This window comes from Puccinia triticina, chromosome 14A (genome assembly GCF_026914185.1).
Source record: "Puccinia triticina chromosome 14A, complete sequence".
Taxonomy (NCBI): Eukaryota; Fungi; Basidiomycota; class Pucciniomycetes; order Pucciniales; family Pucciniaceae; genus Puccinia; species Puccinia triticina.
The window spans coordinates 1,297,319-1,325,059 of record NC_070571.1 but is presented as its reverse complement, the minus strand read 5'-3'; the positions used below and the strand labels follow the sequence as shown (position 1 = coordinate 1,325,059).

At 46.4% G+C, this 27,741-nt stretch overlaps 3 protein-coding genes across 3 annotated transcripts; all 3 read left to right on the top strand.

Moving 5' to 3' along the window:
- Positions 1-18,098: 18,098 nt before the first annotated feature.
- PtA15_14A93 (uncharacterized protein) lies at positions 18,099-18,439 on the top strand (the record flags this gene model as incomplete). The annotated part of the gene is made up of 3 exons (XM_053163266.1): positions 18,099-18,161; positions 18,244-18,253; positions 18,333-18,439. 3 exons carry the CDS (start codon positions 18,099-18,101, stop codon positions 18,437-18,439), a joined length of 180 nt encoding a protein of 59 aa, XP_053026767.1.
- A 404-nt stretch (positions 18,440-18,843) lies between these two features.
- Positions 18,844-19,234, top strand: PtA15_14A92 (uncharacterized protein; the record flags this gene model as incomplete). Its single annotated transcript, XM_053163265.1, has 2 exons — positions 18,844-18,918; positions 18,992-19,234. The coding sequence occupies 2 exons, from the start codon at positions 18,844-18,846 to the stop codon at positions 19,232-19,234; spliced, it is 318 nt and encodes a 105-aa protein (XP_053026766.1).
- A 15-nt stretch (positions 19,235-19,249) lies between these two features.
- Positions 19,250-19,630, top strand: PtA15_14A91 (uncharacterized protein; the record flags this gene model as incomplete). The annotated part of the gene is made up of 2 exons (XM_053163264.1): positions 19,250-19,375; positions 19,454-19,630. 2 exons carry the CDS (start codon positions 19,250-19,252, stop codon positions 19,628-19,630), a joined length of 303 nt encoding a protein of 100 aa, XP_053026765.1.
- Positions 19,631-27,741: the final 8,111 nt, after the last annotated feature.

Sequence of the window (27,741 nt, the reverse complement as noted above, 5' to 3'; positions counted from 1 at the left end):
CATATGAAATCATCACTTGAAAGTTTTGTGATTTTATGATTTTATGCATTGAAAATTTTATGATTTCAACTTTGAACACCCTTAGTGTGGATTTTAATTATGTGACTATTGTTAGTATCTATCCTCAAGGATTGATATCAAAAATGTCTTATGCTTCAAGGAACCGCACAAAAACACGGAGATGATCCAGTGGGCGACTTGGGTTTTATCTGAGCTGGCGCCAATCATGAATGAATACATATTTTTCATTCCTAAGTATCTTAGATGAAGGCTTTGAGCTTGGTAATAATTTAATTGACCATTTTTCTTGATCAATAGGATATGTGGGCAATAAGGACAAACAACTTGTGGATACCCTTTGTGCGCGGTGAATCAAATCATTGAGCATGCTTGATTCCCACTTGAGAGGCGACAAGCTTGTGGGATATTGCAATTACCTTGCGGGAAAGGGAGGGACAAATTTTTTGGGGGAAGATGTAGTCCTCTGGCAGTGAGTGGTGTGTTGTGGATAGCCTGTGGCGTGACAATTATGCTGATGAATGGGATGCAGCTGAGTGAATGTTGCAATCTCTGTTGCCTGGACAATATGGCACTCTCACGTGTCCCATGCCTGGTTCGATGGAGGGAGTGCATTAAGGGGCGGGTAGGTGTGGTGGCTGGTTGTGCGAGTAGACATGAGATTTAGGGCGGTTAATTGATTATTTTTTTTTGCTGTGGAGAACAATTTGGGCCGAATGAATGGTAGCTTAGTTCTTAACCTGCACCCGCCATCGCTGCCAGGCTGGCATGCTCCCCCGGTCATGGCAGGGTCATACCAGCCTTTGGTACGGAATGAAATGTGAAACACAATGGCTAATGTGATAGTCTCAGATTGTGGAATGTGGTGGTGAGGGGTTGGGGAGCGGGGGGGGGGGGGGGGGGGGGGGGGGGGGAGGGTGGTTCTTCTGGGGCGATGTAGGGTTGAGGTGTTTAAGGTGAAAGTGAGGGGGGTGGTTGTTAAATATGGCCAGGCGGGGGGGGGAAGGAGGGCAGTGTCCCGGAGCGTTGAGTTGCAGCGACAAAGCCGCTTTGATCTCTAGTTGACTCCCATAAATTACAAAATTGACTCCCAAATGGAGTTTATGTTGTGCGGACCGCTTCAAGACATCTCCCTTGGGTCCTCATGACCAAATTTTGACCTGGGGGCGTTTTGGGAGTCAGAGTTGTAATTCCACAATCCCAAATGGCAGTCAGGATTTTAATTTTACAAAAAATCCCACAAAATAGAGAAATTTTCATATCTCCTCACTGAAGCACCCAAACTCTCCCAAACTTTTACAGCCATCTAGATACACTGTCTAGACCCAAGACCTTCTTATAGCTAGGACTCTCCAACTGGAAAACAGGGACTCCACTCTTCAATTGGCACATCAAAAATTACTGGACACCAGAAAAACATCTGTGGACTACTTGAACAAAAAGAAAAAACCCAGACAGCCTTTACAGACATGAGAATTGGTATTAGTATACAACTGGAGGACAGAGGCGGCTCCGCCGCCTAAACTGATTTCAGCTTGGTGTCTTATGCTCACAATCCTGTGCCTCTCCCAGTTTCTGAAACCCATAGGGAAGTTCACTATTGGATCACTTGACTGCTTATTTTGTCTGTTCTTGCACCTTGCAGTAAGGTTTATGCATGATAAGTTGTTCCCATAGGCCAGCTGGCCACCAAACCTTCAGGAGAAAAATCAATTTTTTGACTACGTTCACACCAGGAAAAAAAAGTAGTCACTTGATGGAAAGTGACATGAAACAGCTTTGTTTTCAGCTCCAACACTGCTCCAATGCTGATCCTCTCCACCAGCACATCTAGGGCTCACATGAAAGGTGTCAGGATCAAAGCACTCAATGTGACAAAACCAGATGATTCTCATCTTTGGCCCTGGCCCAGCTGATGCTCAGCTTTTACCCTTGTTTCGCTGATGCTCAGTTTTTTCCCTGTACCAGCTGATGCTCAGCTTTGGCACCAGCCACCTGATGATCATCTTTGGCCCTGGCACAGCTGATGCTCAGCCTTGGCCGTGGCTCAGCTGATGCTCAGCCTTGGCCCTAGCCTAGCTGATTTGCAGCTCTGGTCCTTTCCAAGCTTATTCCCATCTTTTTCCCTGGCCTGGCTCAGCTGATACTCAGCAAGCTGAGCATCAGCTGGCCATCTGGCCCAGGACTTGGTCAAAGCTACGCATCAGCTGGGACAGGACTAGGAAAAGGCTGAGCAAGGACTGGTAAAAAGATAAGCATCAGCTGTGCAAGGACTAGTACAAAGCTGATCATCACCTGGGCAAGGACTGGTCAAAATGCTTTATTCCAATTCTGAGAGTGAGCTGCGTGAAAAAGCTGAGTATGAGCTGGGCAAAAAATCCGAGTATGAGCTGGTTACCAAAGCTGAGTATCAGCTGGACAGAACTGAGGATCATTTGAGCTCACAGCTGGACAGAACTCAGGATCATTTGAGCTCATCAAAAACTGAACAGGGACTCCTTGATAAATTTTGGAAGTTCATGAGGAGATGGTTGGTGAAGTGACTCAGGTGACAATGATGATAATAATAGCACTCACAGCCCGGACAGAGTCCGGGATGTGGAAGATACCGCAACTGCGGCGAGGCTCAGAGTGCGTAGCCCAATGGGGCTACAACACCCCCCCTCTCGCCGCAGGCCCGGTACTACCTACAAGTAAAATCAAAGAAAGAAGAAATAAAACAAGGAAACAATTGAAGAAGAAAAAAATAAAGACCAGAGAGGAACACTGACTCAGGGCGCAAAGACGAACTAGCTAGACATGATTCTATTTCTCAATGTGACAAACTTATTGGGGGTCATGCACTTGGTAAAGATATCAGCTAGCTGGTCCTTCGTACCTACCCATTGAAGCGACGTCTTTTTTTGAAAAAGTGACTCATTCGTGATGTAGAAGTCACGGTCAGTATGGCGTGTTCTCTTGTTGGACGCGTCATCCGTCGACACCTTAATCACCAATTGGTTATTGCAAAACAGATGACCCACATAACCCCTCTTCAGAACATCCCTCAGCAAATGTCTCACCCAGAGTGTCTGGCGCGTGGCTACTCCCAGTGCCATGTATTCCGCGTGACAAGTGGACGACGCCACTGATTGTTGTCGCCGTGAGACCCAAAGAACAGGGCAATTTAAAAAGGTGATTAGTACACCATAAGAGGAACGGGAGAACTCTCCTCCCCATGACGCATCTGCAAAAGACTTAAGTTCAAGATGATCAGCAGACGGGAACAAGTTCAAGCGCAGGTCTTTAGTTGTGGCCAGATAATTGATGAGGTGCGTTACCCCTTTCCAGTGCAAGACTCCCGGTTTTGCCGCAAAACACGCCAGATAATTGACTGCAAAGCAAATATCTGGCCGCGTCCCCACCGCGAGATAGCTCAGGGAGCCTATCACTGAGAGATACCGGCCTGAGTCTTCTTGCACACCATCCACATCTGTCGTCGCGTTGTATCCCACAGGCAGAGGGGTCGACGCTTTCGAATAACCGTCCCAGTGGCCGTCCAAAACCGCTGACACCAGTCCCTCTTGAAAAAGCGCGAAACCCCTAGGCGATCGGACAACATTTAGACCAACGATTGTGTCGAGGGAGTGAGACCACTTGATCTTGAGGATGTCTTTCAGGTCGTCCTCCAGGCGTTTCAGCAGCGTCGGGTTCGACGCCGTAACTACTCCGTCGTCCACGTGCAACCACACTACTCCCTTCTCATCAGGGTGACGAAGGATGTAAAGGCTGTTATCGTACTGAGAGGGCGAGTATCCAAACTTGTCCAGCACGTTTTTAAGGTGTAGCCACCAGCACCAAGCTGCTTGCTTCGTGCCATAAAGCGCCTTTTGAAGCAGGAGGGCATGTCCTGGGGCCGTCTCCATTCCTTCTGGCGGTTTAACCCAGACTTCTTCGTTGATCGGCGAGTTTAGGTAGGCAGCTACAAAATCGAAGCTGTGCACCGGCCAGTTATACGCCGCCGCCACCACCAACAGAAGTCGAAGTGATACAAAAGTAGCCGTCGGCGCAAACGTTGCGTTGAAGTCTTCTCCTTCAATTTGAGTAAACCCTTTCGCCACATAACGTGCTTTGAATCGCACTCCCGACCCATTGGTGTCCGGCTTCGTCGCAAACACCCAGCGTCCCCCAAGCGCTTTCTTATCCTCTGGTTTCAATTTCAGCACCCAGACCCGCATGCTCTCCAGGTTCAACAGCTCCACCACAATAGCCTTCGACCACGCTTCCTTTTCCGGTGAGTTCATCGCCTGCTTGAAAGTCTTTGGTACGGAGATTCCATAGAATTGACAGAGACTAATGATCTTGTCAACAATAAGCTCCTGATTGGTAAACTCGATTTCCTGGGAGAAATTGCCGAGTTGGAGAAGGTTCATGATGTAGTCAACAGATAGCTTTGGTCCTGGATCTGATTCGACCGTGCTTTCATCTACTTTCTTCACCGGTCCACTCGTTGATTTCATCTCCGACAGGCTCGTTGGGAACCTGACCATTGCCGAGGTCACAAACTTCTTCTGAGACGGAATCCAAAAAAGCCACCCTTTGCTCTGTTCGAGGTGTGCTATCACATGACCTTCCAGAGCCCGCTCATCTAGTTTCTTCCGTTTTTCGTGCGGAATGTGGACGTATCCCATGCTCCCAAATACCCGGAAACTGTCGTACTGAGTTTTCCTCCCAAACATAGCCTCGTATGGTGTCTTGTCCCCGCTCTCTTTGTTCGGCACTCGATTCAGAACATAGGTCGCCCATACGAAAGCGTAGCTCCAGAACTCATTCGACAACGGGCTGTCAATCAGAACTGTCCTCCCCATGTCGGCCACTGTTCTATTGAAACGCTCGATCACCCCGTTTTGATAGTGATGGTATGGCAAGGCCTTCTCCGCAAGAATCCCTTTCTCCGCCAGGAAATTGCTCAACTTTTGGTTGACAAATTCGCCTCCGTTGTCGCTCCTGAGCGTCCCCAGTCTCTTTCCTGTCGCCTGTTCCAGGCGTACAATGGTGTCCATGATGTGCGCATTTGCCTCGGACTTCTGCTTCAAGACTTTGACAAAAGCGCAGCCCGTCGCTACATCACGCATGGTTAGTAGATACTTTCCGCCATCAATTGAATCGACTTGAAAGGGGCCCATGAGGTCCGCCGCCATGACATCCAGGTGCTCAACTTTCCTGAGGGTAGAACTCAGGGGGTTAACTTGGGTACTTTTGCTAATTGCACACACAGGACAATGAATCTTCCCAGGGGGTAGGTTTTCCGGCAGGCCGTGGCCAAGATCAAGTTTTATCAGTCTCCTTATATGTCTAAGGCTTGCATGACCAAAAGCCCTATGATAATACAGCAGGGTCTGTTCATCTTTGCTAAGCGCCTCACTTTTCCACTGAAAGTTGGTTGATTTTCCCAACGGTTCCTTAAAGACTTCATCAGGCTTTGCCACTTTCACTTTAGAGGCAAGAACTAGGATGTCATTGCTGCCTGGGAGTTGAGCAGGAGGCTGCACATAGGATGGAACAGTCAGATAAACACTGGGAAAAGGAGAGCCTTTGATACGGTCGGAGGGAAAATCAGGAGGGGAAATGGGAGGGACAGAAGACAATGGTGAAGAAAAAAGAACATGACAATTGAGCGGTAGTCGAGAAATCGCAGAGTCTGCCCTGATCATAGGGTATGGCATACACCATCGGTTTTTTGTTGGTTCAAACACGCAATAAAACAGACGCTCGCCAGTTGCTCGAGAGATTTGAAAAGCATCTGCTGCGTTGTCATAGGCAACACGAGCGTTAGCTTTACGGAGAGCTGCCATCAATATCAGAGTGGTCTTTGCTTGCTCACAATAAAGAACTTGTCGCAAGACGATGACGCTGCCGTCGGGAACCTGAAACTTCAGGTTCCCCATTCCAGTGATCGATGATCCGGGTCCATTGGTAGCTACAGAGACACCAATGGGTTTAGGGAGGGAACGGAAATCATGGAGAAGATACTTAGAACCGGTAAAACCATGAGAGGCTCCCGTATCAAAAATCGCGACTTCACTCACGAGGTCTTCTCCAAGGGCCATCGAATGAAAGTCAAGGTCATCCAGGTCATCGGGAAGACCGTTGACTTCCACAACTTGCGCCGTCACCCCCCCTCTTGCCGAAGATGTTGATGTTGGGTTGGATTGCTGAGTCGCCTGGCTATTGGCACGGCTTGCCGCCTGGTATCGTGGGCGGTAGTGATCGGCAAGCTGTCTGGCATGTTGCTGATTTCTGGAGGGGGGGTTAATTGCTCGCCTAAAGTCGGCCCGCGGGAAGCGCGTGGAGTCGACCGCCATTCCACTGGGGAGGTGTCCGTAAATCGTTCCAACAATTGTGCTGATTGCCTGACCCGTCCTTCTGTTTGCCGTCCCTGCCTTCTTGCCTTCCGGGCAGTTTCAAGCGTAATGGTTCTCGCCTCCGCACTGGAAACACTTGTGGGCCGTTAGCGCATAAAAGTCGAGCGCATCAACCCAGTCCTCCTTGCCTACGTTGTGGAACTTCTGCGCAAGGCGTGATCTGAGCTTGGAAGGGAAATAGCAAAAACTAAGTAAGTTTAGGCTAAAGGTGCTTGAAGGGCTGCCTTCCTATAATAAACTCTGGAAGAATTTTACACTAAGAATTTAGTGTGGCTAAATCAGAAGAAGTATTCTTAAATATTTCTACTACAGACCCTAAGAACCAGGACTCTGTGCGTGGGATGAGAGATGTTATAGTTTGACGTAAGTGACTTTTTTTTAGAAGGGTCAATTTATATTTGTTATGTTATCAAGTTCTCAATTTATAATTCAATTTATATTATAATTATTACTATTATGATCTTACTATTTAGATGGGTGATGGAAGCGGAAGTAATTTCTTAATATTACTATTTATGCTGGCATGGGGAAGAAAGGGAACAAGAAGGGGCAGAAGAGGCCTCCTTATATAGTAAATAATCTAGTCTGAGAGTGGATTTTACAAGTGTGAAATAGAATACTACTTTGGGATGCTGTACAGTTGTAGTGTGAAATAATAACCTATATTGGGATGCTGTACATGATATTTGTGAAATAGTATTCTACTTTGAGTTGAGATCACTTGGCTTGTTCCTCTTTGGGGTGAAAACATGATCTAAGAGTAGATTTTCTAACATGTGATAATGGAATCTTTCAGCAGTGTCCCTTTCAGTCCTAGTGTAGATTTGTACTATGTAATGTGTGTGATTTGTATGTGAAAACTAGAATTCTACTATGTACTTGAGTATGTAACTAAATAGACTAGTACTGGTTTTCTGGGTGATAATTTAATTGACAATTCTATGTAATCTGTAGCTTGTATGTTAATTTGTACTAGAAGGGTTTTGTTTGTACTTTATAATATACTATTATATTAATTCTTCCCTATTTTTGACGTGTTTGTAAGTGGATTAGTCTTACCACAACGTCTGTGAGGAAAGACGATACATCAAACACTTCAGAATCTTGGGTAGATACCACCAGACTCGACGGCGGATTTGATGTCGCAAAAGCCGGACCGCTGCCCGACACTGATTCGACTAGGTGCTTGTGTTGGTCTTTGCATATGTCGAGTTGCTTCATGATGTTTTCAAAGGTCGGACACTTCCCCGCAGGATCGTTTTGCACTATTTGTTCGACGCGGAGCTCAAAAGCCGTCTTGTATGGCGCCGACGAGTCCATAACCGCTGCTTGCAGAATGAAACCGAGAAACGAATCGATACCGAACTTCAATCCAATCGCCAGCCATTCTGCATACATATCTTTCAGAGTAGACGCAATACCAGCATTGGGACTGTCCGGGTCAACCGAAAAGGTCCAAAACTTGTAAAAGATGTTCATTTGGGCGGCCCTGGATGAAGTTTTGAATTTGCCGAGCAGCGAGTTGTACATAGCATGGCACGTATGAAGAGACTGCATCTCAGCAACTAGAGAGTGATCAACGCTTGCTATGATGACAGCCCGTCCGATTTGTTCATACGTCGTGTTGTCGCACTCCTCAAAAAAAAAACCGTGCCGTCTTCAAGTTTGCTCGCGCAACCTCCGCCAAATTTCGGTACCAGTCGCCGAAGTTTGAGCCATCCGCTTTGAGAATGTTGACGGATCTGAACTGAGCTGTTGCCGTCTGGATAGCGCCACCGACAAGCTTTCCTTGTTTCAGATAGAACTCAGCTTCCTCGAAATCTCGCATCTCCTTCGCCAGCTGCGCATCGAGGGCCATTTGCCGGGCTGGCGGCTCTGCAATGGGTACCACTTCCTCTGCACGCTTGGCTTGCAGTTGAGGGGCCTTGGGCAACCGAGGATCCATATGTGGAGGGACTGCTCGATTGTCCATTGGTTGACAAGGAGTTTGTTGATTCGCCGGACCTTTTCCTTTCTTTTGAGCAGCTCCTGCGGTCGTCTCCGGGCTCGGAGGCATCCGTTTGAAATTTGCTTGGAGCAGCTCCAAGTCCTCCGCCAGGCGATTTTGATGGGACAGATCGTCGATGTGCCAGTTCGAGGCTCCTGCCGAGGTTGAGTTCGAGGGTTGATTGCTCGCCTGGTTCATGATCGGTGTCTAGATGAGGAAGAAAAAAGCTGTTTTTTAGAGAAGTTGATATAAGGGTGTCAGAAGGATTTGTGGGGTAGAGGATTTGGATTTGATAGGAAAAGGTGAAGGGGAAAACAAGAAATACGGGGAAAGTAAGAAATATGAGGTTTGGAAAAAGTTAAGGAGGATATTGAGATGGGATTGTTTGGTCGGATATTTTTAGGGTTGTGAATATGATGGAAAAAGGAAAAAAGAAAAAAAATTGGACGCCAAAGGTCGAGTATAATGTGATGAAGTAGAAAAGATCCACGACCGGTGTCGAGCGATAGTTAGATCCTCTCCCTCTAAAATCTGACAGCGGATCAAGACTGGGCCACAGTCTCGGACTTCGGAGAGATGGCTAATCTCCCTAGCTATCAAAAATTTTCAAGATTAGACTTTCACCACGCGTAGAAGAGATGGTTGGTGATTCTGAAGATGCGGCGATCGTTCGACAAGGTTTTATCGAATTGAATAAGCAAGCCGATTAAGGTTGGCAATCGCTGATGAAGATCAAGAAAGAAGATTTCCAAGGTGAACGTTATGATTAAGAATGATATCCGGATGGTTAGACCGGCGACTAATGAACTATGGTTAGTAGAACACTGCGGATAGTGATAATCAAGAGATATAAGCGTCAAGGGCTCATAACCTGAAGTGACTCAGGTGACAATGATGATAATAATAGCACTCACAGCCCGGACAGAGTCCGGGATGTGGAAGATACCGCGACTGCGGCGAGGCTCAGAGTGCGTAGCCCAATGGGGCTACAACAGTTGGGAGATCGGGGTAGATAGTGGGTAGATATTGGATAGATGGTGGGTAGCTGGCTGGAGCTGGTGTGATGTCACTTTTGTTGAAGTGTCAATCTAGCACTGCTTAACACATTGTTGCTTACACATCCAATCACCATTGGAGGCAACACCACACATCATCATAAGCATACATCTACTGTATTCAACTGCAACATAGCAATGTGTACTTAGCTCAATGGTTAGAGCATCACTCATGAATGCTGAGTATGTGAGTTTGACTCTCACAGTACATGAGGTTGTGGGTTCAACACCCACTTCACTCAGACCTTTCTTTTCACTTGTTCAATAACTTTTCAGCAAATGACTATTTTATTTTCCTTGTGTCATTGTGTGCAAAAATGTTTCATGATTGCACTACAGGTTGCACAGTCTTGTCACCCCTCATGACAGATGTGTGTGTGCCATGAACTGTCAACTTTAAATGACATGTTGCCTGCATGAAGCTGTTATGAGAGTGACAGTCCAGTGAAACCTTCTGCACAGTTACTGCTCACGTGACATCTGCCCCATGTTGCTTACATGACATCTGCATGAAAGGGAGACCTGTAAAATTACAGGTTCTCCATGTCACACACTTCATACAGGACAGTGTAGCCTGTCCCTTCATGACTCAAATTTGCATGCGGTGATTTACAACACCTGAATTTTGACTGGCTATCTGTACAACTAACAAATCAGCTACATCCCGCACACGCAACATTCCTACATAAAATTGCCCATGGGCAAACACAGGGCTCTTTAAAAAAAGTGATATGTGCTTCATACTTTGGCCCTGGCATTTATTAATGGTCATAGTAAATGCCAGGGCTACGGGGAATTGATACCTATAAAAAGAAAATTTGACACTCAAATCACCTTGGTGCAGAAGAGTAATTTTTGGAATTGTGACCTCTTTGCCCTTGGATAGTTTGTCCATTTTCACATCTCCTATATGATGGATAAGCACCTTTGACTAAAGTAGTTTCCTTGTCAAATGGCTTGGGGAACCTGAAACTAAATTTGCTGTTCTTTAAGCAGCTCTGTCAAGCGCAAGGGCCATGTAGCATACACCACCCCACAATTCAATGCAATTTTGGCTCCATTACTGGGTCTGAAATTTCAAAACGCAGATAAGAAATGTGATAAAATTCTTTGTTGGCATGCCCCTCATGTAGGATAAAGGGTGCTCTGTACATCCATCACAAAAGTGGCCACATATGGGCATACACATTCAGTGGCCAGCCTGTTGTCCACTGAAAGTTGACACCAAAACCCAGTAGGTTTCTCTGAAACGGTTTTTGTATTTATCTTCAGGGCACACACCAAAAAGCTGCCAGTTCTTTTTAAGTTGTTTCTATTACACATGGTTAAAACTTTGGATGGATTGTAGTGATTTTCAGCCTTAGAGTCAACAAAGCTGACCTAAAAGCTGCCTTTTCTACCTTTTTACATATGAATTACTTCATATCTTTTTCATCTTAAGAGATAAACTTGTTTTGACTTCATATTCTGTTTCCCCATGCAATTTTAACCCTAGTTACAACTTACCATTTCTTTGTAACTCTACTCCTTCCTTGAGTTCTTGAATTGTGACGCGCATGCGCAGTTGTGACGTGTAAGCGCTACCAGGCGCGCCAAACCACATGTACATATGTAACTACATAAGCAAACTGTGAAAATTTTCAAAGTCAGGATCCCCCTTTCCTGAGGAGGATCTACAGACTTCAGACACCCTGAACCACACCCCAGATATCCCCAGGATCACCATCAAAGAGTTTACAACACTCCCAGTATACCTACTGTCACAGGTAGAGATCACCGAGTGGACCCGGGTACCCGTGGCGGGTACGGGTACCTGCGGTCATTTTGGGCATATTTAGGTACCCGGACTCGGACCCGGCACCCGTAGGGCGGTGTGGTGGACAATCTGGTACACGCGTAGGATCAAGCTTTTTTCCGCGCATGGCGCGCGCCAGAGGACGTCAGGATTCAAGACATCAAGACTTCAATTTTCCGGCCCTCAAGGCTTCCTCAAGATTCAATGGCGCGGCGTGGCGCGCATCCTCAAGACGTTTCAGGTTTTCTTTTCCTTCTTTCTTTTTGTTTCTGTTTTTATGTCTTTGTTCCCTTTCTATTTCACTTTCATCATGTTTTGTTATTTTCCTCTTTCATTCTGCGCGCGTTGGATAGGGTTTGGATGAGGAGGGTTGGATTTTGTCTTGTTTCCTTTTGTTTTGTTTTGTGTCTGCTGTTTTGTTTGTTGTAGCGCGCGCGTGCGCGCTAGGTTGTGATGAGCTGTCTGTTAGATGTCACAAGCTCCAGGGTTTGAGTTCAGTTCGAACTCCGGCTTTGGAGCGGCATGGACCCACTCTGAACCATATAATTTCAGTCAATCCATCAAAATTCAAAGTTCACGTCTTGGCACTTGTCTGCCCGAATCCCACGTCTTCTAAGTTTGTTTACCCCGCAACGCCGATCTCTCCCATCCTTTGGTTTAGATCACAATCCCGCCGGCAGTATCCCCGGCTCTTTTCTCAACAACAAAATCGCCGACGCGCCACTCCAGCCGTTGTAAAATCAAAACCCCCCCACGCTTACACGAATCTCAGCGCTCACTCACGGCCAATCACCCCGGAGGGCATACAACACATTTTCCTTTCTCTTCCATTCCCCTCCCCCAACTGCCGCCGGCCTAGCACCGGACGGAGTTCCTCAGCGGGTACCGGCGGTACCCGTGGCGGGTATCACGGGTACCGCCTACGATTCAACCCTCTAACCGGTCTATGCTGGCTTCAAGGGTATGTAACCTCTTGATGACCGACACAGGCCGGTCATCAAGGGTTCATATACCCTCTCGATGTCCGGCACAGAGCGGACATCGGGAGGGTGTATGTACATATGCCCTCTTGATGTCCGAACCCTTGATGACCGACACAGGCCGGTCATCAAGGGTTCATATACCCTCTCGATGTCCGGCACAGAGCGGACATCGGGAGGGTGTATGTACATATGCCCTCTTGATGTCCGGTCTGTGCTGGACACCACGAGGGCATACAGTCTTGATGGCACAGACGGACATCAAGAGGGTGTGTGTTTACCCCCCCAATGTCTGGTCTGTGCCGGACCAAGAGTTTACACCACCCTCGAAGCTGGCATAGACCGTCATTGAGGGTGTATATACCCTCTTGGTGCGCGGTCTGGGCTGGATATTGAGAGGGATGTCTGCGTGTGAATTCTCAATGTCCAGTCTGGGCCGGACATCAAGATATATGCCCTCTCGGTGTCCAGCACAGACCGGAAATTGAGAGGGCATATGTACATACAACCTCCCGATGTCCGCTCTGTGCCGGACATCAAGATATATGCCCTCTTGGTGTCCAGCACAGACCGGACATCGAGAGGGCATATGTACATACACCCTCCCGATGTCCGCTCTGTGCCGTACATCAAGAGTGTATGCCCCCTTGGTGTCCAGCACATACCGGACATTGAGAGGGCATACATACACCCTCTCAATGTCCGGTCTGTGCCAGACATTGAGAGTGTATGCCCTCTTGGTGTCCAGCATGTGCTGGACACCAAGAGGGTTAGGTTACGGGGGCCATGATCGCGCTGCAAAAGGTCGTCCGCGACTGCTTGTCTCCAGGCCTTTTGCAGCGGGTACCTGGACGGGTACCCGCCATCCAAAATTTACATACCCGGACCTGCACACGGCACCCGCGGGCGGGTACCCGCTGAGGGCTGACGGGTACCCGCCTACGGATACCGGGTACCCCCCACGGGTACCCACGGGCGATCTTTAGTCACAGGCACCTAGGATATTGAAAGTAAGGAACCTCTTTCACTGAACCTTGTTTATCTCAGAGGCACAACTCTGTGTCTCCTTGATTGCTCTCCCTTTTGCTGGCCTTTGCCCCATCTTTGATCACAGGTCTGCACCTATCTTGACACTATCAACCAAAGGATTCTGCTGCATCATATCCTTCTTTTTCTGTGGTTTTTGTAAGAAACAAACCACATAGGTTTCCCTTCAAAGAACCTTGAATATCCAGAACTTAGAAGGAAGCTAAAAAATTGTGGCTGGATTAAACTTGTCTAATCCAGGAGCCCTCCACGTTTCTTTGTCAAGAGGAGGCTGTTGTACTCTCTAGCACAGCTTGGCAGCACTCCCTTAAGGAGGTAGCATTGCCAGTGGAAGTTAGTACCCACCAGAATAACCTTGAATATCTGCTTATCTTGAATCAACACTGCAACCAATCCGATCCAATACAGGTATTGGCCAATACAGAGGATTGGATTGGTTTTCCAATACTTTGTATCAGAAAGAGCTGTATTGGATCGGCTTCTTGATACAATACTATGGTATTGTATTGAGAAGCCAATACCAAGTATTGTTTTTAATTGTATTGTATTGCAATACCTATACATTATTGATCCAGGCTCACATGGATTTTTTTTTTGATTAATTACATTCTGATTTACCGGCCTCCACATCATCCTGCAAAGAAGGTGCCAAAGGTCACACGACAACGCCGCCGGTTTCCACTCGGCCCCACAACGCCGTGGCAGGGGGACAATGCCGCCCCGGCCGCGCACCACTGCGCACTTAGGGGATCAGGTGTGGGATGTGAAAATAGGAAGAGTGACTCACATTTTTTTCTGGACGGTGTTGGCAATTCTGGGCGGAGGTGGCCGGGATGGGGGAGAGTCGGCGGGCGAGGCGGTGGTAGTGGTTGGCGATGAGCTGGAGATTGGAGAGGAAGAGCTTGACAGTGCTAGGGCTTGGCCAGCAGCCGGAGCGGGCCGGCGCAGACAATGAGGAGCTCAAGCAGCTGGGGCGCTGGTGCTGACAACAAATTACAATGGCCCGCGGAGAGCGTTTGTTCTTCTGGGCAAGCAGCTTGAACTGACCTGATGGCTTGGTTGGGGCAAGGAGCTCGGGATGGGTAGACGGCAAGACTGGGCTGGGTGTCAAGGACGGCACGGATGACCTCAGTAGTGCTGATGATGGCCGAGGAGGCAATGGTCAAGTGTGTATGCAGGGAAATGTATGTGACACCTGGCATACAACAGTGCCAGGGTGCTTGGGGCTATACAGCCCAATACATATTGGGTTTAGGCGGGATTTTATTGCTCCGCAAGATACACATGGGCAAAATCCAATGTATTGGATTGGATGTGTGATACATAAGTCTACCAATACAGTGTATTGTATTGGCAAGACAATACAATCCCAATCCTAAGGATTGGGGTATTGCAATACTATAGGGGCAGGCAAAATCCACACCAAAAAATTACTTCATCCACTTCAAAAATGGAGTGAACAGTAGTCCACTCCAACTTTCATTGGAGTGAACCATAGCCTACTCCAAATTTTGTTGGAGTGAACAAAATTACACTCCAAAAAAGCCTGTTTTTTGGAGTGTACCCATGATGCACTCCAAAAATTTTGGAGGGAACCCAATTCCACTCCAAAAATATTTTTTCAAGGGAGATTTTTTCATTTTTTTTTTTTTGGAGTGCACAGATGTTTACTCCAAATTTATTGGAGTGGATTAAGGCTTCTCAAATTTAAAAAAAAAAATGCAATTTGGAATCTGTATAATTGAAACTTGTAACTTTGAAAAATGTATATTCCAAGTTCTTGGGATGGAGTACCAGGAAAACTTTATAGCAGTAGTATGCAGGTTAGATGAATCAACCTAATTGAATCCCCCCTAATTTATTTCTGGTGAAGGTTTTAGTCATTGTAGAAACTGAAAGAATTGTACATACATCATTTTAGATGTATTTTAAATACACATATGATGCTGACATAAGGTTTTGTTCCTCTTTGAGAACCCTGAATTCTTTCACTAGAATATTGTGGAAAACCACTCCAATAAATTTGGAGTGAACGTCTGTGCACTCCAAAAAAATGAATCATTTTACTTTGGAAAAAATATTTTTGGAGTGGAATTGGGTTCACTCCAAAATTTTTGGACTGCATCATGGGTACACTCCAAAAAACAGGCTTTTTTGGAGTGTAATTTTGTTCACTCCAACAAAATTTGGAGTAGGCTATGGTTCACTCCAATGAAAGTTGGAGTGGACTACTGTTCACTCCATTTTTGAAGTGGATGAAGTAATTTTTTGGTGTGGATTTTGCCTGCCCCATACTATACACCCCTGATCCTGATACCCGCCACGGATTGGTTGCAGCATTGCTTGAATCTGCTCAGTTTCTCTCTCTCTTTCTCTCTCTCTCTAATATTTGTGTTTTCTTTATCCAAAGAAATCCAAATATTGCCCCCCACTTTCTTGTGTCCTGCTGTCACTATAGAGACTCAGGCTCATGGTGATACTGTGGGAGGAAGAGCTGGTCCATAGTACCCGTTGGCGGGTACACAGGCGGGTACCTGTGGAAGTGCTCAGGTATGCGCCGGGTGCGGGTGCGGGTGTCCATCTGGGTCCAAATTCAGGCAGGTACCTGCGCACAAATTCCCATTCTGCACAGCTCTACTTGCCCCTAGTGCCCATTGGCGGGTACTAGGTACCTGTGGGTGGGTGCCCTTGGAAGTACCAGGTAACAGCTAGCAGGTGCAGTTATCCATTCTGGGTCAAAATTCAGGAAGGTACCTGCACCCGCTGTGGGTACCCGGGTGCAAAGTGCCAGCTTTGTATATTTCATTGTATCATGTGTTTATCATAAATCCCAAAAAGCTTGAGATATGTTGAGATATGTTAGTGTTACACAAATTAAAGATACACGTGTAAGTTTGTGTGACACATTCTTTAGTTGCTGAATTTTTTCACAAAATGCTTGAATTTCTGGGAAAAGTCCCGCAAAAAAACCTCATATTAATCAGGAGTTGTGTATGACTTCAGAAAATATCCTCAAAATCATTTGTGTACATATGGCTGAACTTTATAAATTTCTTTGAAGGGTCCACCTAAGCCCCTGGCTCTGCATGAGCACTCGGGTTGGCATCACTTGGCTCAGTGATGAAAAATGTGACACACCAGCACACATGTGTAAATTTGTGTGACACATTCTTCAGCTGCTAAATTTTGTCCCAAGAGAGTTAGAATTCTGGAACAAGTCCAGGGGACCCTCAGATTACCCAGGGTTTCAACAGGATTTCTGTGCTGATGGATAAAAATCAGATAGAATTATTAAAGGATTCAGCTAATTTGCCCCTGGGATTGCAGGGCACTCATCTTGGAATGATATGGCTGGGTGATGGTCTACGTACCTGTGCGCATACGTTTGTCTGACACAATGTGTCACAGAAACCCGCACAGGTTACATGGTTTTGTGAAAGTTGGCCCCACAGCGCTAAATTCAAACCGTAGTACCGGAGCAAAATAAGACCTCCCACTAGAGCTGACACTTTGCACCCGGGTACCCGCAGCAGGTGTGGACACCTGCATGAATTTTGACCCAGAATGAACACCTGCACCCGCTGGCAGTTACCTTCAGGTTTTTCATGGTGTTTGGTATGATTCCAGTTCTTAGAAACTTACTTTGTGGCAGGCATGAAATTGCCTTCCAACCAGCATCTAACTGAGATCCAACCAAATCTATGACTGAGTTCAGAGATGGCACTTGCACACAAGTACCAAGGAAACTCCCATGGTGAATTAATTAATTAAAAAATAGTTTCTTTTGAATTTCTGATTGCATGATAATTATGTTCATCATTTTAGATGAATTTTGAATTCCAAGTTTATTAAATCCACACAAACGCAGAAACCTAGATCTAAGTTTTGGCGTATTTTTTAATTAAAAAATATCACAACAGAAGAGCACACAATTTAGACAAAGCCATTGAAAATATCCCCAAAGACCCAAAGGCCCTATGGATGACCCTCCAGCTGTGCCATAGCAACAAGCAAAAAAGGGCCGGTTGTGAAAGACTCTGTGAAAGAGCCATCAAGGAGGGGCCTAATCAAGCAACTAAGGGGCTTCCAGGGAGGGGGCGGACGAAACCGGAACCCCTGGGGGACATTCATGCCTGACATGCTGGCCTTCTTATATACCCGCTCAACCTCTTTTGCCACTGGCTATGACAGTATGGATCCAGTTGCACTTGTTACCACGCCCATGCCGTTGCCTGCTCAACTCAACACCACAAACAAAACCAGCCACCGCACACTGTCTCCGCCGCCTTGGCCATCCGCCAATCAACTTGCGGCAACTACTACCAGAATCACTGTACATTCAAAAGCCACATCTCGAGTCGAATCGGGGGACTGGGGAAAGCCGGGGAATGATGATTATGGGACAAGTGACACATACCACATATAGTAACCTCAGGTAATTTGTTTCGACTAGAAAGTCCATTCTATCTTTCAGCTGATAGTCCAACATTTGTAAATCCTAGGACTTCCTTTCCTTGCTTTGATATTATTCTTGATCTAAATACTTTGTAGGGCACGAATGGGATATAAATGCTGCATGTATGGTAAGCTCCTTGCTTTTTTTACCCGGTCCGACTGCCTCAATCCTAAAACTCATTGTACTTGCTTGTCGCTTCAACCATGATACAGCTTCTTTCCCAACGGGGATGCATTTGCGACGGGCTCGGACGATGCCTTGTGCTGGCTGTTTGACCTGAGGGAACTGCGCGCTGATCAGTACACAACTACGTGCTCTGCGGGATCACCTCGGTTGCCTTCTCCGCCTCTCCCCGGATGCTCTTTGCGTGCTACAACGACTTTAACTGCAACTTCTGGAACACGCTGAAGGGCAAAAGAGTTGGTGTTCTGGCCGGCCATGAGAACCTCGTCTTTGCATCTTGTCTAACCGAATGGTGCTTTGTACAGGTAGCTGGGATAGTATGCTCAAGGTCAGCAGTACTTCACATTGTCTGCACGGATTGTCTTGCTCACCTTGTTCTGGTTCTTGTTGTGTTTGCTTCTGTCTAGGTCCGGACATGAACAAACACATCCGTATTCAAGCCGGGGGTGGCACAGACTCCTGGTACCCCAACCACTCCCAAGCCGATATCCTTGGCTCGCAAGTTAACCTTTAACATTCCGGAGAAGAAGAATCTGAGAAAGGAGAGTATGGGTTCTGCTTCAGATGATGTATGTGGCGCAGTAACTCGTTCAATCAAGCAGTCTTGTACATCTCAATTTCCGCCAGTCGGCCCGCTGCGCCATAGAACCTGCCCTCCTTCGCCTCCCTCCCAGTATCCTGCAGACCATATCAAGCCTGGCCCATCCCCCATTCAAGCTCACCGTCGCGCAATATACCCCCACACTCCTTTGGCCATTGTTCTGCCAGCTCCCACGAGCAATCCCCTATTGAGCCTTGACACCGACAGTGTGGCATCGAGCTCCGGCACAGCCGATAGTTCCTTTACTGGAAGTTCCATAGATTCGCCTTCAGCAAACATGTTTCAAATCATCCAACCTGATCAATTCTTTCCATCCCATGGCATCCTCCCTATCACTCCTCATACCGGTGACTCGTACCAAAATTCGACCACAAATTGAATCCCCTTTCATAGTCTGGACAACAGCAAACTTCACAATAACGAGAGTGATGCTTTACCGTCGGCCAGCTCTTCCGCACCCTTCAGATATGGTTTGATCAAGAAGGCTTCAGGGAGATTGCTCCGGTCTTCACATTCAGCTACTATAACCGCGAGGATGACTTGCTCTACTTCACCACCGAACAAGTCGGCTACCCTTTCCACTATGATTCGATGCAACAGGTTCCTGTCTTACACAAAGTCGTCGCCCCCGACTACGAAGAAGCTTATGTACTTCTGGAGGGCAAGTCTCAACGCAATGCGGCCGGCAGGAGGGACTTTATCAGCTGACAAGCCAACCTCGACATGAGAAACGCTGGCAAGTACGTCGTTGAAGACAAAGAAGGCAAAGGGGGCAAGTGGATCTGGCGATTGGTGTATGAAGTCGAAGAGCGCAAGAGCCTGATGGGCAAACCAATGCTCGGCGAAAGAGTTAGTCCCTTTTTCCTTTGATCTGTACCAAATCACTTCATAGCTCACCATTGTCGACTTGATCACATCGTGTTATAGGCCTTTATCCCCATCACCTTCGCTTGTTCCCCTGAAATCCTGGTGGTGGTGATGCTCTCAGATGTTTGGCTGCATTTTCTCTTTTTTTTCATAGGTTCATTTTTTGATTTATTTATTGCATCATTCATATACTTCCTGTGTTTTTGCACTCCCAATCTTAATTATTTTTCTTCTTGATATTTGGCAACCTGTGTCATTTTTTCACCTCTTGCAAAAAAATATGGAAAAAATAATCAAGAAACCCCAATTTTTGCAACAAACAGTCAGAAGTTACATATTCACATCCTTTGAGAGCTACTCTTCATGCATGACAATGTGATATCCAAGTGTCTATGAAAACTGGTGCACAGACTTTGTGATAAGGCTGACGGAATTCCACTGTCAAGAAACTGGCTGAGATCCCAGGGTTGTGACTACAAACATTTGCCCAATGCAGGCCAAAGTTTGCTTTCCTACTTTTTTTATAAATACTGATGAGTGGGAAAAATTATTTACTAAATTTCTTTCTCTGATTTTATTAGCTTGGAGCCCAAAAACTACCAATAAATGTCACTCTTCTCTTCAGGCTAAAGAGCAATGGAGATTTAATATTCCAAATCTTATCATACATGAGGTTTCTGTTATTAATTTGCAACATCTAAAGTGATTTTTTTTGTGCAATTTCCCTGAAATAGTGAGGCGCTAGGGCGGTGGGTGGTTTGAGAGAGTGTGCATGTAGCCATACACCCACCCAGCCACACCAATATCCTAGGAGGGAGCAAAAAAGAAAGTGGAGAGATACATGATGATAAGTGGCCAGATTGGGTAACTATGCAGTCAAAGCCTTCCTGCAAATTGTAATCTGGTGAGGGCCCATTTGTTTTCAATGGATAGTTGCAAGTTTTTCTGCATCCACAGACTTCAGTGGCCTGCATAGTTACCCAATCTGGCCACTTATCATCATGTATCTCTCCACTTTCTTTTTTGCCCAAACTTAACAAAGTGCCTCAAGACTTTGGGGGTGAACTCGCAAAGCAAGCCTCCGTTGTGGTGATCAAATTGGTGGAGGCCGTGAAAAGGCGCAAAATCAAGAAATCACCCCCCACGCAGGATCATCTAGTCAAGTCTAAAAGTTTTGATGGCGGCACGCGTATCAGGATCAAGAATTGTCCGGCTCTCCTGGTTTTCTCTCCACCTCCCTGGTCCTTCTCTTGGTTCTCGTATGGTTTCTGTTCTTCTCAGTTTTCGACCTCTCCTGTCTCCTTTTTTTTCTTTTTGTTTGTTTCTTTTGTTGTTTTGTTTGACTGTCTCTTTTTCTTTTAGGGGTGTGCTATTTCTTTCTGTTTCTCTTCTGCGCGCGTTGGATGGGAGTGTAGGAGATGGGTTGGTTTTGGCTTTAGTTTTGTTTGTTTGTTTGTTGTGTCTGGTTTCCTTGTTTTTGTTTTGGTCGCGGTCTCTGTTTTCTCTCCCTAGATTGTAGCGCGCGCGCGGCGGGCACGAGGGCCTGTCGTGCAGCCTGTCGCAAGGACTGTCACCGACCCTGAATTGAAGTTCAGCCAAACTTAGAGGAGGGGTCGGCATGGTACCTCTTTCTGATCCAAGAAAAGTATTGTCAAGATTTTGGAGCTTATTTCTGGAGAGTTTTTTTTGAGTACCTGAGACGGCGGAGTTTATTGATCCTATCCGAGCTTCTTTTCCCGACGCACTTCGCGCATACTTCCGAACCTTTTTTCGCATACCTTCACAAAGGAACTCCTTCATCCCTTCCTTTTTTTTTTCCTAAAACCTCAAACCGCCGAGGGGTATTCCATCCCCCTCGTCCTCTCAAAATCCCTACCACCCGCTATCTGTCTGATTCCACGACTCACTTCCGGATCAACCCCAAGGGCAGCCCTTTTCCGCACCATCCCCTCAGCCCGCTGTCTACCGCGCACAGGTAGAAGCGCCATACTGTCAGGAGGGACTTACCCCTTAGCTCCCCAAACTCGCGCACCAAGAATGGATTTTCAAGGTATTTTGTTTATTTTTTCTACAGCTCACCCACCACATCCACTCCTTGTTTATTAGCTCAATGTCATTGGAACATGCTGGAGAAAAGAGTATAGATGTTTACATCTCTCATGATCCCCTCTACATTCTTGTGGAGAGTAAACTGTGGAAAGTGTGTTGGTGAGCACAGACCCTTTCCGTGCAAAATCCTCATTTTGTGTATATTTCAAGATTTTTTTTGGACCAGAAGGAATGTTGTGAAGTTACCCAAATTCTTTAGGTTGGACAGGCACAAGCTGATCTTTCACCTAAACAAATTTATTCCAAAGAAAGACATGGAAGCAAGGAATTATAGAAGTTTGAAAACTCCTGCCACCTAAATTTAGAATCTTGACCCCGCAGAAAGGGGCGATAAGGTGCAAGTCCCTCCTGCCAAGGGCTGTCGGAGGCTTGCTTTGCAAGACACACGCCCGCAGCAGAGGGACTTTGTTAAGTTTGGGACAAACCACATGCTGCAAGTACAGCACGCCTGGGGGACACAAAAAAGCAAGCCAATGCCCTCTTTTTATAGACAATTTGGCACCACCTGGCACAGCCCTCAAGATCCACCAGCGCACTTGCGTATTCATCCTTCCTTGACAACCACACCACCGCCACGCAACAAACCCATGGAGACCCATGGTGACCCTTGCCACAAGACAAGGCTTTTCTTAAACCGTCGCCCTCGCAATACGCCTGCCTGGGGTCTTTCCAAACTAGCCATGTCAACTGTTTCCCAGCTTCAGAATGCCAACTAGGGCAAAGCGCCAGCCCAGCTTCTGTGATATCTGTTGACTGATCCTGGAGCCACCAGCCTTCCCACCGCCTCCTAGCGTGCCTTTGATGACGGGATTGTTCATGGCGAAGACCAGTCATGCTACATACATATGCTAGAATCGATGAGCTTGCATCTTTTTGTCAAACATTCCTGCGCTCTGCGCTGGCGGGGCCGCGGGGGCTATGATAAGGATGGTGGTCTCACCCCTCAAGCATCTCAAGAAGAACGCTACGCCATTCGTCCCTGTAGGAATCCAGGATCAGCCCCAGAGCCAAACCCAGACCCAGACCCGCAGCAACCCCCGAGGAAGCTCGCGAGGTTAGACCCAGACCCAGCTGCAAAGAAAGGTAAGCCCCTTTCGCAGTCCAGACCTAACCCAGACGCAGAGCTAAAATGTATCGCCACAATTGCAGAAGCCAGACAATCAGCCGCAACGCCATCGGTAGAACTTAAAGCAGCAGCTCCAAGTAACTTGTGAGTACAAGAGATCAGACAACGGAAGGCTTGTAACCAAGACTGACCCGAATGTGTTTAACCACAGGACTCTCGCAGAAAGACTAGGGCTAAAATCCCGAGACAAACTGCTTGCTAGAATCACGGAAGCCAACGCAACCCGTAAGCACCAAAGCCACGCAATTAGGCCAGACAAGGCCATGCAACAGATAAGCTGAGAGACCCAGTTGAACTGTAGCACAGGAAACCGCAGGCCCATTTAGGCAAGATAAAACGAAGCTCCTACGATAGCCGTGTTTTATCTTAGTGAGCCACAACAGACAAAGAAGAGAAAATAAACAAGACAGATACTGATGTAGATGCCACCGTAGATTTCGACATTAACAATCCAAAATCAAGACAGACATCCTTAGTCTCACTCTCTCTCTCTTCTCTCCAAAATAACTCAGGCAGATCTCTGCCTGCTTTCAGATATTGCAAGCTCACTTAATTAGACTGTTTTTGTTAATTCCGAATCATGTACTTAGCGCATCTGACAAGGAATTAAATCTTTCAGTTGCTCCAATCTTTTTAGTCCCTGGGCCGCCTATGACTCCACCCACGCCGGTCAACTTCAAGAGGCCCTCGCCCCTTGTCCTGGTGGCTCCAGATTCAGATTTCCCATTGACCATCACTCCACCTGGCTTAAAAGCTTTTGACATCTCGGGCAAGCCGGCCAGCGTCATCTTGGAAACTTGAACATCCCCTCTTCATTACCCTCTCCAATTCCTCCAAGCAAAAATCCGACTGAGTCGCAGCTAGGCGCTCCCCAGTCGCGGCCTAATCCTCATCTCCGCCTGAGGCCAACGGTGCAACAAATGCAATACATGTATTGCATCTGCATATACATTGTATTGCATTTGTTTTTCAGTACAAATTTTCTCAGTGTATCTGTATTGTATTGGCCAGCCAATACAATACAGATACATTGTATCTCTTTTTCCAATACAAAAAAATGAATGTATTGTATTTGTATCGAGTACACAATACAAATAAAAGTACAGACTCCGTATTGGTGAGAAAAGGTGTTGCCAGAAAGAGGTGAGTGATTGGAAAAGTGTTTGGGGACCACAGGGAAACCAGACATGGGAAATGATACATAAAATGATGAAAAAAGATGAAAAAAAACAAACAAACAAAATGAACATAAAAATTATTCATCGACAGCAGTTTCCTTATCTTGACTCTCTCCTAAGTCGGCAATATCTCGCGTTACAATTGCTTGAGCTATTTGGAAATCACCATTGGCTTTGAAGCCCTGCCGTAACCACTGATGAACACTCACGGATCTCTCAATTGTTCTTGGCATTAACTTCCCTCGGTCGCGGCCGCAAACATCTGCTGCTGCTGAGAAAGTTTGTTTGACACTTGCTGAGGTTGCAATGCAAGCCAAATAATCCTTGGCCAAGGAGGCCAAGATTGGGAATTCATTGTGGTGCTCCTGAATAAGAATCAACCAAAAGATTGAGTTAGATGCTACATTGTCCCAGGTGATTGGAAATGTCTGGCTGGCTTACTCTCCACCATACAAGACATTGATTGGCTTGTGACGGAAGGTATTTATATTGACCTCCTAAATACAAGGACAACTCGTCGGCAATCAGAGATTCTTCTGCTTGAGGAAATAAATCAACATTGTCTATTGGGCGTCAATGACTAGTTGGTTGCGGCCGAGAAGTGACTGGCGGAGAAGGTCCTCTGGAATTGATGATGGTTTCAAGTTCTACCTTGCGCTTGATGAATTTCTCTTGAAGCAAATTTTCCGCGTACTGATAATGAGAAGAGAAGTATGCCTTGAAGATTGAAAGTCAATAGGAAGGGTTCAGAATTGTAGCTAGAAGTATGGCATCACACGACAATGCCTTGGCCATATAAACCTCAGTCTTTTTGATCATCTTGTTCAACATTGCTTGGAATTCAGGTTCGGGCATGGAGTCGAGTCGTTCGTTGAGAAAGTCCTTTATCAATTGGTATTCCACCAGTACCATTCCTGCTGATGAATGATTGCCTTCCATTCTCTTTGTTACAAAATAGAATTCCTGTGTCGAAAATTTCAATCAAGAATTAAGCAAGAATCCTGGAAAATAAAAGGGAAAATCACTTACACTAAGTATGTCATTCAAACGCTTAACAATATCCCAGTCGCCTCGCTCCATCACAAAATCCTGGAAGAAGTTCTTTCCGCCATCCCTTTCTTGCCGGTCTTTTTTGTTCTCGATCAGTTTGCTGATTACAGCTCGACTCCTGTAAGCTCTTTCTTGGCTTTGCCACTTGATATTCCATCTAATCCCATACCCAGCAATAAGAGTTGGGCCGGGGTCTTCAAGCTTTTTCTGCCACACTTTGAACTCGGATCGCTTTGATGATGATGAGGTGATCCATTGAATGATGTGATCAACCTTGTTCAGTATTTCGGCCGTTGTTGATTGAGAATCTCCAGTTTTTGGTATTCCAGCATCAACACCATCACTCTCGTCATCAAATTCCACTTCCTCTCCAATCTCCTCATTGCCGGAGAAATAAGTGTTGTCGGTGTTTTTTTCAGGAATCGAATTGAGGTGGGGAACAAAGCCAAGTGTGTTTTGTTTGAGCTTTGTTAGGCCCTTCAAATCTTTTTCAATTGTTTTGAGTCCAGCCGTCAGGATCAGAGAAATTTTATGGCATACACAGCAAATGTGATTGAAAGTGAGGTTTGGGTTGGTTCCGGTTTTCTTGAAGATCAAGCGATTGGCTTTGGTCATCATGGTGCGGTTGTTTGAACCCAAGTCTGTTGTCTGAGCTAAGATGTAATGAAATCACACATTTCCGTTAGATAAGGACAAATTGAAAGAACAATTGGAAGAAACTTATCTTTTCATGAAGTGACGACTTTGTTATAATATTTGCAAAGGGAACCGCAAGGTACTTCCCTTTGTGGGTCCAGGAGATGTACTTTAAACCAAGATGACAGATCTCATACACCCAATCATCTGAGATATAACCAGCAGAAATCCCCAAGAACGCATGGTGATTGCCTTTTGTGGTCCACACGTCATGGATTAGGGTGAATTGTGACTTGAGTGACTATGCCAAACAGACAGACAAATAATCATATAAGCTGCGAATATATTTTCTCGGAGATATAATTCTGATTGGCTTACCTTCAGGTTTGATATAACTTTTTCCTGCAGGTTGATGTACAGCCAATGGGCTTCGGCAGCAGCCCAAGTACGTGAATAAAGATTGATACCCGGCCAAGCATAGTTGAAGGCGATTTCCAGCAGGGTGTCCTAGTCTCTGTGAGGCTAATTTGCTATTGACTTGTTTTTGTGATGGAGGAAGAATATCGGCAACAGCAATCAGAGAATGAGCAGCAAGGATTGCTTCAGTCAAATGCAAAGCGATTCAGTACTTCCGCTATGAGTAATGGAGGTCCGAACAACGCAAAAGACAATGGGTCAAAGGTGCCTTTGCGCAGAGAGTCTTCCCCCACACGATCCACAATCTTCCACGGCCTACAATCCCCCAAGCCCTATCCCAACAATCACTGTCTCAGGTTCACAAGATCCTCAACCGCCTGAGATGGCAGGTCCAATCAAACTCTCTTCCAGAGAGGATGACGGCTTGAACCCGGATCCTCCGGACAACCCAGATGAGCCTTCTAAAAGCCCAATGGTTGGCTCTGCCAGGAGTTGATAAACCGATTGCAGCTCATCCATTGACGGGTATAACGGACAAGCAAGATGAAATTGCAGCAACTGCCACGACAGCCGCCCCCCAAAATACCTTCATGAACAAGAGGCTCTGTGAAAGGTGGTTGGATAACTTGTTTGTGGTGCTCTTTGAGGTGAGCTTCAAGCAACAGAAATCAAGAGAGTGTCAAATGCTCACATGAATTTTTTCTTTTGTGCTTGAATAGGATCTGAGGGTTTATACGCTTTGGAGAGCCAAAGTAGCGCACTTCAAGGCCCAGCACATGCTGTATAGGAAAACGGGGATGGAGTGGGAGATCCTTGGGGATCTTGCGTTCTGATTTCACCATAAGGAAGAGGCAAAGGACACATTCCAGTGATGTTTGGAGGCAAAGTTCTTGGCCAAAGCTTGGATGAAACTTTTAGAGTTCTACACGGATGAAGGAGACGTTCAACGGAGTTTGAATGCGGCTATCAGGATGAGCACCTACCAGCATTGTTGGTACATGGAGATGTTGGTGAACAGATCTCTTGACCTTTGTTGCCTCTGCACTGCACACTTGATCGCTCAACTTCTTTCCTCTACCACCCGTTGAACAACAACACAAATTTGTTTTTTTTTTCTCTCAGGCAGGTCCAAGTTTCCGTCCGCCGTTGCACACCAATTGTATGGAGGAGGAAGATGGAGCCGTGGTCAGAGAAGCCGGAGACAGAAGACAACGAGGTTAGTGATGAAGTTGGTGGCGTAGAAGACAGCGGAGTCGATGAAAAGCGCGCGCAGGATTGAGGGGTGGTCAACTGGGCTGTTGAGCGCCGAGTACAGCGGGACCACTTGGTCGTTCATTGACCCAATCAGGAGGTGCTTCATGCAGTGCTTCAAACAGTTGCTCAGGCTTTTTCATCAATCAGTCTTTTTAGTGTCCTCTCTTCTTTTCTGAAATTGGCATATTTACCTCTGCAAGACTGCCTTGGATGCCGGACTGTGGGGGTCCTGGAACTCGAAGAGCTCATGGGCAGCCGGGCCTGCAACAAACTACAACATAACAAAAGATATCTCTTCTTCAGAGATAGATAGATAGAAAGTGCGTGTGTGTGAAATGACGCACTTTGAGGACGGATTGGAGGGCGTAGTTGTTGTTGAGGCAAACGGGACAGGAAGCGGTCGCCTCTGAGGCTGAAGGTGGCTATGAGCTTCTCGGTGAAGAGGCAGCCCTGGGAATCTGTATCTAATCTCCTTTGTTTTGCCTCCTGCTTTGTTTATCTTTGCAATCAGTCTCTCCTTTTTTTCCTTCTCATTTCTCATGTTGTTCCTTTCAGTTTTGCACCCTTAGCACTCAGGT